This window comes from Chrysoperla carnea, chromosome 3 (assembly GCF_905475395.1).
Source record: "Chrysoperla carnea chromosome 3, inChrCarn1.1, whole genome shotgun sequence".
Lineage (NCBI taxonomy): Eukaryota > Metazoa > Arthropoda > Insecta > Neuroptera > Chrysopidae > Chrysoperla > Chrysoperla carnea.
In genome coordinates this window covers 11,188,482-11,201,687 of record NC_058339.1, presented here as the reverse complement: position 1 = coordinate 11,201,687, position 13,206 = coordinate 11,188,482, and the positions used below count along the sequence as shown (strand labels likewise).

The 13,206-nt window shown below is 28.3% G+C and overlaps 1 protein-coding gene across 1 annotated transcript in view; it reads right to left on the bottom strand.

Annotated features, from left to right (window-relative positions):
- Nucleotides 1–13,206, bottom strand: part of LOC123295846 (titin-like) — a 54,272-nt gene that overhangs the window by 9,673 nt on the left and 31,393 nt on the right. Inside the window, exon 10 of the mRNA XM_044877308.1 lies at nt 10,765–11,067. Coding sequence (XP_044733243.1) covers nt 10,765–11,067 — 303 coding nt within the window. The remainder of the gene's footprint in view (nt 1–10,764; nt 11,068–13,206) is intronic.

The window sequence follows — 13,206 nt, the reverse complement described above, 5'->3', positions numbered from 1 at the left end:
ACCTCAAACCCAATTAAAATCATTTAATTATGTTTTTGTGAGTAAAGAATAAAGATATATGTATTTAGTTTTGTATAATTTTCTCGTATTTCTATCCTTTTTTTGCAAGTCAATATTAATTTAAAACTTTTTTAACATATAATCAAATGTGGTTTTGTTTTGCCACTAGATATGTAGATGTACAATGTACAAAGTGTTCCGGAGTAACATATGTTTAAATAATATTTTTATAATAAATGATTTAAAGAATGAAGAAACATGAACAGGAATTTCTGACAATCCCATATCTAAGAACACTCTCCATTAAATTACGTTTTTCCTTAAAGCATTTTCCAAACTGAGGCGATTTAGAAGATCATCGCGAATTTTTCGGTTGTTCCGGGTACGGAACCCTAATCTCGAACTTGAAATATAGCTAAGAACACTCTCCATTAAATTATCTATCGAATGAAATAAAAAAAAATCCAAATCGGTTCCTCCCTTTAGGCCCTACGCTACGATACCACAGGCAGTGACACACAGACATACAGAGAGGCAGACTCACATAGCTGTCAAACTTATAACAACCCTTTTTTTGGTTCGGGGGTTAATAAAATACATTTCTCTAATGGAGAAATCTCAAAAAACGACATATTTTGAAAGTTTTTGATAATTTTCACTTGGAACGAATGAAAACTTTTTGGAAATAGAAAACAAAAAAAAACCAAGTGTCTTCATCCATATAAGGGATGTACAAGCAGGCTAGATTTAGGGTAGAAATTATTTTTATCTTATTTTCAACTTTGATGATGAATTTTATATATATTCAATATCTGTCTTGGTTTTCATATAACATTTTGTTTTGCTAAAAGGAGATGGTCAACAATCTTTGAATGCTTATATAGTTTCTTCGTTTTTGAATCTATTTTAATTTCAGTTTCAAATTTTGTCATGGTATCACGTCTAGTTTTACATTTTTCAAATTCGACATCTGGCAACTACCGTATTACTTGATCATACACGCTCATACATCCTTAAAATAGTAAAAGACTTTTTTACATAAATTGTTATACATAGCACATACTATATAACAACATAGGAATTACGAGTTAGCTACCCTCTAACATTGAAATAATGATATCACGCAAACCATAACCATACCGTCATAATACCACCATAATATTAAATTATTTTAATCACTTTCATTCTTTATAACTCCAACTCTCATCATAACAAACAAACATACATATCTTATAATGTTTTTTGATATAATAAATTATTTTTGTAATAAATATATCAAAATCAACTTAGATATCATAACTTTTGTTGGGAAAGTTCATTTTTTTGGTTCTATTCAAGAAAGAACAACGCTCTATTATTTCTTTATTTGCGTCATCACTTTTAGGTATGTCCAAATTATGATTTTAAGGTAATATCAAATATTTCTTTCTTACAGCTTTTTAAAATCCATTTTATCTAGGTCGATAATTTGATGCTATAATGAATATGAAGTTATATTTCGTAAGACTAATGTTTATAAATCATTTTTAACGGTATTAATATATGGCTATATGATGAAATAGAAAACAGGCAGGGATGTGCCCTATATAGGTGATCAGCTTTTCAAAAAAAAGGGTACTAAAATACGAAAGGTTGATCTTTCGTTCTCCGAGAGTTCTGTGCCATAGATGCCACCCTAGCTACTCATGTCGCGTGAAAAAAGATTTCATCTTGAAACGCTAGCATTGATAAATACATCTCTGAAATTTATAGGGCTTAACTTATCATCATATTTTTCTACGAAAATTGTCAGTGGGACGTTTTCTTTCAGGGCGACTGAAAATTTTCAATTTTGTGGTAGGTAAATGGGTGTTTATAAATTTCATATTCGCACTAAATTGGAAATTTTGCAAAAGGTGCAAAAGCAACACTACTGACATATTACTTTTGACAGATATTTGGTTTTTTGGAGTTGAATTCCTCCATGAATGCAACATTAAAATCTTATATCGGTTTTTAGATGTTATTCAGTATGCACTCGCCTAATATTGATTTTTGAACAAAAAGATCGTTAAGATAAATTACATCGTTTGTATTCCTGATAAGTATTACCATAAAAAAATGAGTCACTATTATTCCATAACTACTCATAATATTTTTAAGTATTGTATGATTATACAATGGAATCTATTATACAAACAAAACTACATTTTAAGAAAACGAATTTTTTTTTGTATTGTAATTTAACCTTCAATAATTTATTGTTTTTATAATATTGTCAATAAAGTCCCAAATATCTACAAATTCAGAATTTAAATAAACAAAAAGCAGCAATAAAAGTGTATATTTCAATTGACTGATACTAATTGAAATGTTTTTGTAATTAAAGCATTTGTTTGTAATTAATTTATCGAATATTGAACTACATGAAGTTATTACTTAATTAAGTAACGTTCATTTAATTTTATCGACAGTTAAACAATTTTTTTATATTAGAATGAATGAAATCGTTTAATATTGTTTCGTGTCAATATTATAAGACATAATCTTCAGATTTGAAACACATGTTATTGTTAGATTACCAATAAACATTCAAATATTTCTTTACATCTGGGATCTGGCGCCTATTAGATACACATTTTCAAAAAGGATTGGCACCTTAAAGTTCCGGGAAGTTAGGAGATAAATAAAAAAATCGAGAGATTGTTAAATTAATCTAATTATACCATCGAATTACAATACTGTTCGATATTTTTGAAGTTTTGTGTACTCAGTTTTTCCATAATTAAATATTTAATTAAGTATGCTTCAAGTTATTTAAAATAAAATCTGGTCAGAATTGTCGAATCTACCGAAATATGAAACAATTAATCCAAAAATATCTTTATTTATTCAACTCTATGGAGTATATGTCGATATCGGGAGTCGCAAGAGACTACACGATTTTGGGAGTCTCTGGAGAGGTGGCAACCCTTATTTAAAAAAAATAGACTCACGGTCTAAAAATGTACCGCTTAAAAAAAAACAGGTTAGAAATATAATATGAAGATTTAACTTTGTTCATTATGTAACTTCTATATCATAACTGTAATAAAATTGCCTATAAATAAAAAGAAAGAACATTTCTCTAGCCTTATTTGAAAATGAATGTATTTAGTAATGTTATGCCAGGACAATCTTTAGTAAAATTTAAACGAAAAAGAAAAGAAACAACTTCGCTCTGATTGTTTACACCTCGGATGACATCGGGAATATTATTAGTTTTAAATTCAAAACCGGTTACTTTGACATAACGCCGGTTACAATAATAGATAATCAGTAAGCCGGAAAATCAATATAGGAAGGGATAATCGTGCTTTCAAATAAGTATAACAAAAAAATATTTATGGATATTCAATAATAACTAGCTTCTTTTAAAAATCGTATATATTAATAATACGTAAATATTTTGTACAAATTACCTTCAATTCTTCGGCTGTACACATTTTTAATAAATAAATAATCTCAAAAACAAAACTAAAAAATATCACAATAGTTATTATAAATATATCACGTTTTATTTAAATGTCTTAAATCAAGTAACTGACTTTAAAAATAGCACAAATAATAATTTGTTATATTCAATTTGAAATATTTCAAAATTCACAACATGTACGTACACATATGGTTCCGGCTATAAAAAGTAATCACTCAAAAATTACTTTTCAACAAAACATGTACAAAATTGTTTGTTTTAAATTGAAAACGCACTTAATAAAAAAAAATTAGTCCCTTTATTTATGTGTAAAAATATATTAAAAAATTTATATGCGTTATTTAATAATAATACGACGCCGTCGTCTAGTCTCACACATTGATCTGTTATACGTCGTTGCATGATCCTGGAATAGGAGGGGATTGGTACTGGAAGAAGATGCTGTATGACGACGGTCATAGACCGTCAGGAATAATAATTGTGTGTGTATTATGTACGTTGGTGGGAGAAATATTTCATATTTAAATGGGGGAAGGACGCAGTTAATTTGACTTATGTAGCAATTAGTTTTTTTTTAAACACTATTTTTAGAGTTTACGAAATTTATTTTATCTCATTTTTGTTAATGACCTTAGGAAACAAAATTTTTCGCGTATATTTTTAGAAATTATTTTGTCTGTTATTTTATTATTTGTGAAGTTTTTAAATATAAATTAACAATTTATTATTCGTGTTGCGTCGCGACGTGAGGAATATAAGAAATAAAAAACAACTCTTTTTACAATAGAAAATTCCTTGCCGTCTTAGTGGTTGGTTAAAACGTGATATATGACACTAAAGTAGGTCATAAACTGACCCTAAATTATAAAATTATTGATAAAGTAATTTATTATTCATCGTGTTTAGTTACATGCTAGCGTGGTAATAATTATTATTCTCTCGAACGCAAAACTCTAGAAGTTAGTTTCGAAATATACAGGGCCAACTGTTCAGCGTAAAATCTGCTGTAGTTCGTTGCTGTTAATATCTCACTAAACTACTAAAAATTTTAGTTTCGTGCACATGGGAGATCTCGTTGATCCCAAAAAATACACAGACATCTTAACTTGTCCTGAACTAGATAATGAACTGGTACAAACTCCCGGAGTGAGTATGAGTTTGTGGTTAGAATGAAGGTATGCAATCTCCGCACTTTATATGGCTGGAAAAGATTTATGAAAACACGTGTAGGTAAAGGAAATCAAATTAAGATCAGCAATTAGTTCATTTAACAGAGGCAGATTCAAAACTTGAGCTTTCGAGTAAGGAGACAGTTTTGAGGATTCAGTGTAAAGTTCAACATTCCTTTCTTTATTTATGATTAGAATCATGCGTTAGCGTGTGAGTAGACACGGCGTTTATTATTTATTAGGTTAGTGACAATAATAAAAGTGAATTTTTGTTTATTTACTTGTTGGAAAACATCAAGTCAAAGTTAAAAAATTCGATTTTTTTGATAATACAGGCAAATTTGAATCGATCTTATTGGAATTTTTTTTTGAAACCCACTAATTTTGGGTCATTCTTTTCAGCTGTAATGCCAGTTTTTCGCTAATTATCATTTATGTGCTTAATTCCGGGACCAGAACTGCACATTCTTGAAACCTATTAGAGCTAGGTTAATTTTGATCAGACTTTTGAAAAATATGACCCAAATTTAACAGGATTACATACTTGGTTTATCAAAATTGGATAAAATTTGGATGTGATAAAGCAAAATTAAATTTTTTGGATTTTGATGACGTCATAAAGTTAAAAAATTTGATTTTTTTGATTACACAGGCAAATTTGATCCGATCTTATTGGAATTGTTTTTGGAACCCACTAATTTTGAGCCATTCTTTTCATCTATGATGTCAATTTTTCGCTAGCTATCACTGGCTAGTAAATTCTTTGATCATTAAGGAGCTTTTATATAATGTTATATTTTAATTTAAACAAGAAATTGAATTCGTAAAAATAAAAAAGTTAAAATTTAATATATCTCGTGTTTTATTAAAATTGTCTAATCCTTTTGTTAACATAATAAAAATAAAAGTTTTCTTATCTTGAAACAAGTTCCTAATAAACATCAAAAAATATTTATGTTTAAGTTTGTCAATGAAAATTTTTAGTTTATATTTTTAATTTTACGTTACAATTCAAAATTAGGACGGAAATAATATTTTTTTTTGTAACCTTGTTCGATAAAAACACAATCTATTTATCCGTATTAATCAACAGTTTCCAAATTTTCATTTTCAGACTTTGGTATTCGAATGCCTAAGCTAAATTTTGAAAAATTTTAATTTCGTTCTACTTTTCTTCTAAACCTATTTCCCCGTCTATTCGACCGTTTCTAGAAATTATGTATGCTATAGAAGTATAAACAATTTAAACTAAGCATTCTAGTGGTAAATGCGTTTATAATTTCTATAATAATAATTTTTATAAGCGTCTCTTTGTCTCGACATGATCTTATAGCTATAAAGATAATATTATACAAAATAAAGATTTTCTATTTAACCAAGAAACATTATATTTTTCAATGCCAAGAATTTGTTAACAATTTGAAATATTTTAATTTCAATATTAAAATTATAACATTAAGTGCCAAATATCTTTTTATACCATGTATATATGAAATATACATAGTATATTAAGTTTAGTCCCAAGTTTGTAACGCTTAAAAATAATGATGCTAGGAAAAAAATTTTGTCATAGGTGTTCATAAAATCAACTAATTAGTCCATTTCCGGTTGTCCGCCCGTCCGTCCGTCCGTCTGTGGACACGATAACTCAAAAACGAAAAAAGATATCGAGCTGAAATTTTTACAGCGTACTCAGGACGTAAAAAGTGAGGTCAAGTTCGTAAATGAGCATCATAGGTCAATTGGGTCTTGGGTCCGTAGGACCCATCTTGTAAACCGTTAGAGATAGAACAAAAGTTTTAATGTAAAAAATGTTCCATATCAAAAATGAAACAACTTTTGTTTGAAACATTTTTTCGTAAACATCACTGTTTACCCGTGAGGGCGCCAAGTAGGCGGAAATTTTATAATATGTACTATACTTGATTATCAGTTATGTATGTGTCACATGTTTGTATGTGTAATGTGATAAAGAAATCAACACTGACTATGCATGGTATTTCAACAATTAACTCAGTCAATTGTTTGTTTTCACTTGTTTTTAGTTATTTCTTTTGTTAGGTAAAAGACACTGCAAATGATTACACTCTAACTTATATTTCCGTTTTGTATAGTCCCTTACTTGGGAAAATATTTTGTTTTGGTCTGAGCTGAATGTTTTGGGATCAAATTTTGACTTGTATATTTCTTAATGTTCAGGATTTCTTAAAAGTTCACGAGTAATTCGAGAAAGTTTTAATAGATGTTATTTCAAATAAATTAAAAAAACTATGCTCGGTTGGTCTACATGAAAAGTGAAGCGTAGGTTAGTAAATAGTATAACTTAACTTTTTTATAATTATTAGGTCCCTACCATTTTCCAAGAAAAATTAAAATTATACCAAATTTCAGCAAAAAGAAAGCGGTTTATTTCATTTTCCTTAATTAGCCGATCTTTGTAACAACATCCTTTAGGTACTATAATATTACTGGGGGGTAAAGGGGCTGAATGTTTTTTTGAGAAATTAAATTTCATCCCAAAATTTTAGGAGAAGGAGATTTAATTTTTTGCTCCCTAGCACGATTACAATAACTTCTACTAAAGGTTTATTTTGTGTGCAAAAAACAAGAATAAAAGTTAAAAGAATCAGTACGAGTAATACTTCTCTTATTTATTAAAATCCTTTTATCTAAACTAAGGGGTCTTTTTTTTCTTTACATTAAATTCTTACTTCATTTTAGAGTTATTTTAAGTCACTATGTAAATTTAAATATGACTCATATTTAAGTAATGTATTAAAGATATCTAAATTTCTAGTTATAATAATATTGTTTTTATCTTTTGAAATTTGCAAATAATGATTCTGTTCATGTAATTAAATACTTTTATTCATAATTAATTAAAAAAGTTTCTTTAGAGAAACTTTGCTGCTTTTCGATGGACACTTTTTATATACAGAGATGGTTCGCCTTATCTCTACCCTCCATAAAAATAACTTAATCAGAACCGATTATAATACTCAGTTGTTAAGTTATAGGAATAACTTCTTTTTATAGAAATAACTCATTTAAAAAATATCTTGCAAAAATATGTATTTTTTTTTTAATTCAATTATTAAAAATATTATTGTATTGGAAATTTAACAGGAAGTGGAATAAATATATTCTAATCATATAAGTTATAATGGTTTCCGGAACTGTAAACATAAACCACACATTTTTAACACGCAGTTTTCAATTCCTTTGTTATAGAGTAAATAAATAATATCAAAATATGTATAATTATGATTTTTCCAAAATATTTATGCAAAAATTCCTATAATGGCCGGGTATGAAAAAATAATATGTTAATATTTAGTAATATTTTAAAAAGGAAAATTTTAAACGTTTGTGATTTAAAAAAAAAAGTATTTTAACCTTTTTGACCAATTACACATTAATTAAATGATTATTTGTCTCAAATGACAGTCTGGGAATAATTTATAATCAATTAATTTATTATTAATCATATGACAATAAAAATGCTTTCATATTTATACATTCATATAATGTTTTAATCGGTACAAAAGTTACTTTAAATTAGCATCGCACAAAATAGCTGAAAATTTGCTTATGCAGTGGCGGCCTCAAGGCGAGAGGTGCGATTAATATAATTAAAAAATATGCAATAGGCTCATATTTCAATAAATATCGATATTTCGATTGCAACACAACCATCGTCAGTAGCTAAATCAGCAAATTCATACTGATAACTACATTGTAGTCAAAATTCGTGTTTTAAATACAAAAAAATTGATCTATGCACTGGGCCGAATTTTAAAAACTATTTAGTGTTATATCTTGTACGGTGGTGGTTCGGAGCCTTTCGTGCGCGAGCCCGACTCGCACTTGACCTATTTTACTATAGGATATCCCCAAAAAAAAATCATGCAAGAGAAATCTTTCACGAATATCGTTAAAAAAAATTAATTTAAGGTGAATAAGGTGATAATATCATCTGATTGGAATATTAAAAATATAAAAATGTAACACCACGTAGAACTATCTTAAAAATGAGAAAAATATTTAATATATATATAAATTACGTTTCACACATACTGTCGGTATGTTTCACGTTTGTCGGCGGTACCTGGTACCGTAAATAAACGTTATAATAATCACTTAGAACTGAAGAAACATTTTTATTAATTAACCTTGATGTGAACTTTTTTTTTGTTTATATAAATAGAGTTATGGTCTTCATTGGTCAATACACATTAATTTATTATGAAAGTCGATAACAATATCGCGGTTTTAATTACTCATATTTTTTTTGTTTTACTATTTAAAGTTTTTTTAAGGTTTATTTTTACAATATTCATTTTTAAATATAAAAAAAATTACACAGAAGCCGGGACTCGATCCCGAGTCCTCTAGATATCCGGTCAAGGACATAACCAACTCCTCTTTGTTTTATGTGAGTGATTCAAATTGTATGTAAACTCTTCGTGTTTTGTATTTAGCAATACGCATTATTGAACCACGATTCTATTCAGTATAGGTGTAAACGCTATGTTTGTTGTCACACTGCTCGTCACTCAGTGACATTATAGTGTTAAATAGTACTATTCGTTAGAAGTATTGTGGATATCACCAGTCAGTATGGGACTAAAACCCATACTCACATCGGCTCATAGGCCCTAACTGTTGCTCATGTTCCGATACATTTAATGGTCAAATCATCTATATTTAAAATTTTATAGCTAATCAAAATAATCGAAACCATACGGTATTGCGTTCACACATTCTAAGTGATATTACTATAACAGTACATGTAATTCACATATAATATTATAGCTATATCACTTAGAATAGTAAAACACGAGCACTTTTTTTGTGACACAGAGGAGTGTACATAGTGATATCGCAAAAAATTTCTTACTACTTTTTTTCGTTTTCGAAACATCTTATGCTACAGAGCTAATTGTTCATGTTAAAAAAGTCATCTGTTTTTTAAACAAACTCGTTAAAAAATGGACTCGTCTGAGATAGTTGCTTACTCGTATAATAATAGAACAACAATAATAATAAATATATCTTATAAAAGTTGCATAAACAATTAAATTTACACAAATTAATTACAGATAAACAGTTGTAATTATTCACGTTTATATGTACGTACGTATTAAGTACGTAGGTACATATTGTTCTCCACGTATGGTGTTAAAATTATACCTTTATTGGTAAATATATTTCATATTTTAACTAGGTCAAGTTTGTACTTTTTTATGCTTTATGTATGTGTTGTATGGAACAGTTATAAGAAGTTTACTTTATCTATTTATCTAATACGTCTAATTAAAATTACATATTTACATAGATAAATATAGTATGAGACATAACTGAAGTCATATCAATACTTTTCTGCTTACGTAGGTAGGTCGTATAAGTACAATGTATGTACATAACACATAACAGGGTGCAAATTTAATATACATACATAATATGTTAAAGAATGTGCATATAAGTCTATTAAAAAAACACGTAAATGGAATGTCGTGGGACACTCGGTGGGAACGAAGTACCTTTCTATATTTATATATACAGGGTGCTTTTTTAAATAGACATTAGCAAAAAATATATGAACAAATTTGAAAAAGTTCTCAATAATTTCGTGTTTAAATAAAAAGACCAATTTTGCATAAGAAATCAATGAAAATATCTGTTATTTTTAACCCCTGAACCAAAAAAAGGGTGTTATAAGTTTCACCGCTATATGTGTATGTCTGTCTGTTTATGGCATTGTAGTGCCTAAACGGATGAACCGATTTTGATTTTTTTTGTTTCGTCTGTAATTTAATGGAGATTGTTCTTAGCTATGTTTCAAGTGCCAGTTTAGGGTTCCGTATCCGGAACAACTAAAATATAGGCAATGATCCTCAAAATCGGTTCAGTTTGAAGAAGGCTCTAAGAAAGAAGGTAATTTAATATAGAGAGTTGTTAGATATGTTTCAAGTGCGAGTTTAGGGTTCCGTACCCGAGTAATTTGCTAGGGGTTTTCAAAGTTTAGTAAATTTCACTTGTAATGACCTTAATTGTGTTTCTTTCACGTCTTTTAAAAAAACAAAATTATTCCATAAGGCTATGTAAAGAGTAAAAGAGAACATTTACAATTTGACTTACCTTAACTTGCTTGAGCGCTTCTTCAGGTTGTAAATTGGCAACAGAACCCATTTGTTCTTCAGTCCACTGTCGTACAGCGTCACTTGCGTCACGATACTTTTGCCATAAACGTACAGCGTTTTGATAACGTGTACACAATGTTTGTAAATTATCACGTGTCTCTTCCCATGCTTGTGTCACTTCAGCTACTGCTGCTTCAACACGTGCACATACTTCTGGTGTACAAGTTGCTTGTAACGGTTCAGCAGCAATACGTAATTCTGCTAATAAACTTTCACGATCTTTTAAATCACCATTCAATCCCTGTAAGCAAAAATATGAAAAAATTAAGCTTGAAATCAAACTCAATATTGATATTACTCTAAATTTACTAGTGTAAAATTTTTACAGACCACTTTGTGTTTGAATTGTTTTTAGAAATCGTATAAATGAATTCTATAAGCTTTCGCATGGTTAGTTTTTAAGTCTAATTTCTAAACATTTTGTAATCCAATGTAATATTTTTAATATTGAGACTTTATAAAAACTTTATTTTAAAAAACCGATTTCAAAAAAATAAAAAAGTTTGTGTTTTAACTTTTTTATGCTTTTTCTTGTGTTAGTATTGATAACTGAAAGTTTCAAATCGACAATTGGTGATAATAATTTGTACTAATTAAAATCAGAAGTTGACCCGAATTCAGTAGTTACAATTTCGGATACCAGATGGCAATACTTGTACCTGCCAGCTTTCGTGCGACTAAGTAGCATGTATATTATCGGCCTAACTTTTATTTATCAAAATAATTGTATGTATATTCTCAGCTTAGCTTTTAGGTAATAAATTAATAATTTTCTTTTTTAAAGCGCAAGATTTATCTAAACAAATAATAAAATTTTTATTTCAAAACTATACAATTAAAAAATATTTGCTTTTTAAGTAATAACATAAACATTACAAAATATTAAGTGTCAAACTTTCCATATTCATTAAAACGTAACGTATTTGTTGAATAATAAAAAAAATTCCTTGAAAAATTAATTCTAATTTATAGGAATTGATTAACCGTACAAAAAAATTTTATAAGTAATACGAGAATTCAAAAACCGGTAACATTTATTTTATTGGGTATGTTTTTATTTAGCAAAGATATGCGATTTCTTTAATATTTGCTTGTTTAAATGTAAGAGAAAGTGTAAAACGCTAATTGTCGTAAGTATATGGATGTGATTTTCATTCAAACAGGATAATTTTTAAATTAAAAACCTAAATTTTAATCATAAAATCAATAGAGCTGACATAATTTCAAAATCCTAAATTTAAGCTCTTAAAATTTTTATACAGGATGTCTAAGTTGACTACAAATGGAAAACTTTTTTATTATTAGGTTTAATTTAATGAAATGACTGACGCATTTGGTACATATAAAACTGTTCTAGTAACAAAAAAAAATTTGACTTAGAAAATAGTAATACTTGTTTAGTAAACAAAATTAGTTTGTTAAATTTTTTGAACAAACTATGATTGTCAAAACAAATTCAGCAAATATATTTTGTTTATTTAGAAACATATTTTTGATGCATAATAATTTGCATGTTAGGTAAATAAAAAACACCATGCAATAAATTGGATTTTTGACATGATTTTAAATACATTTCCGGTACAAAAAATCATTTTAATAAACATTATGTCAAAGAAAATTTGTTTAAATTTTAGAATTTTCACACTTTTATATGGAGAAATTACTTTTCTAACTTAATTGGAAATGGGCAAACTTGGCCATGACATCTAGTAATAAAAAAATAAAACAAAAATAGAGTGCATTCAGTACTTTTTCAGCAGTTTTTTACCTGAACTTGAACCATAGAGATAATACCACAGAGCTGTTTAAACATAGGAAACGCAATAAGTGAATTCTTGACCGCAGGAAGAGAGATAGAGAGAGGCAGAAATTGTAGACGTATAAGTTTTATCTGTCTCTCTACAGCTATACACGCCTACTTTATCTGGTCTCTCTCTAACCAACCGTTTGGCCGCGACTTTGCACTTCTATGGTATTATCTCTATGACTTGAACCAATTGGATTCAAGAAAGAAATTCATTTTTCTAAAAAAATGTTTAATGAGGCCATAGACGTGCCGTCAATGTTCGTGGTTTGTAATATAATATTTTATAGTGAACTTTGTGATCGGTGGCGTGCCCAAAATATTGTTTCGCGAGCCATTAATGGTACTCGTGGCATTGGTTCGCCAATGCCATCTCTCTGTACTAAGGCATCTGATCTAGAATATAATTGAATCGATAATAATTTACCAAATTTTGTCAAGTAAAAGACCATGGATAAACTAAAGGAAATTTGCAAAGAAAAAATTAAAGTGAATTATTTTTCGATGTACTACTAAAGATTCTAATTACGTTTGAAATATGATATATCCGAAGCGATTCAGTCTATATTACTTAAA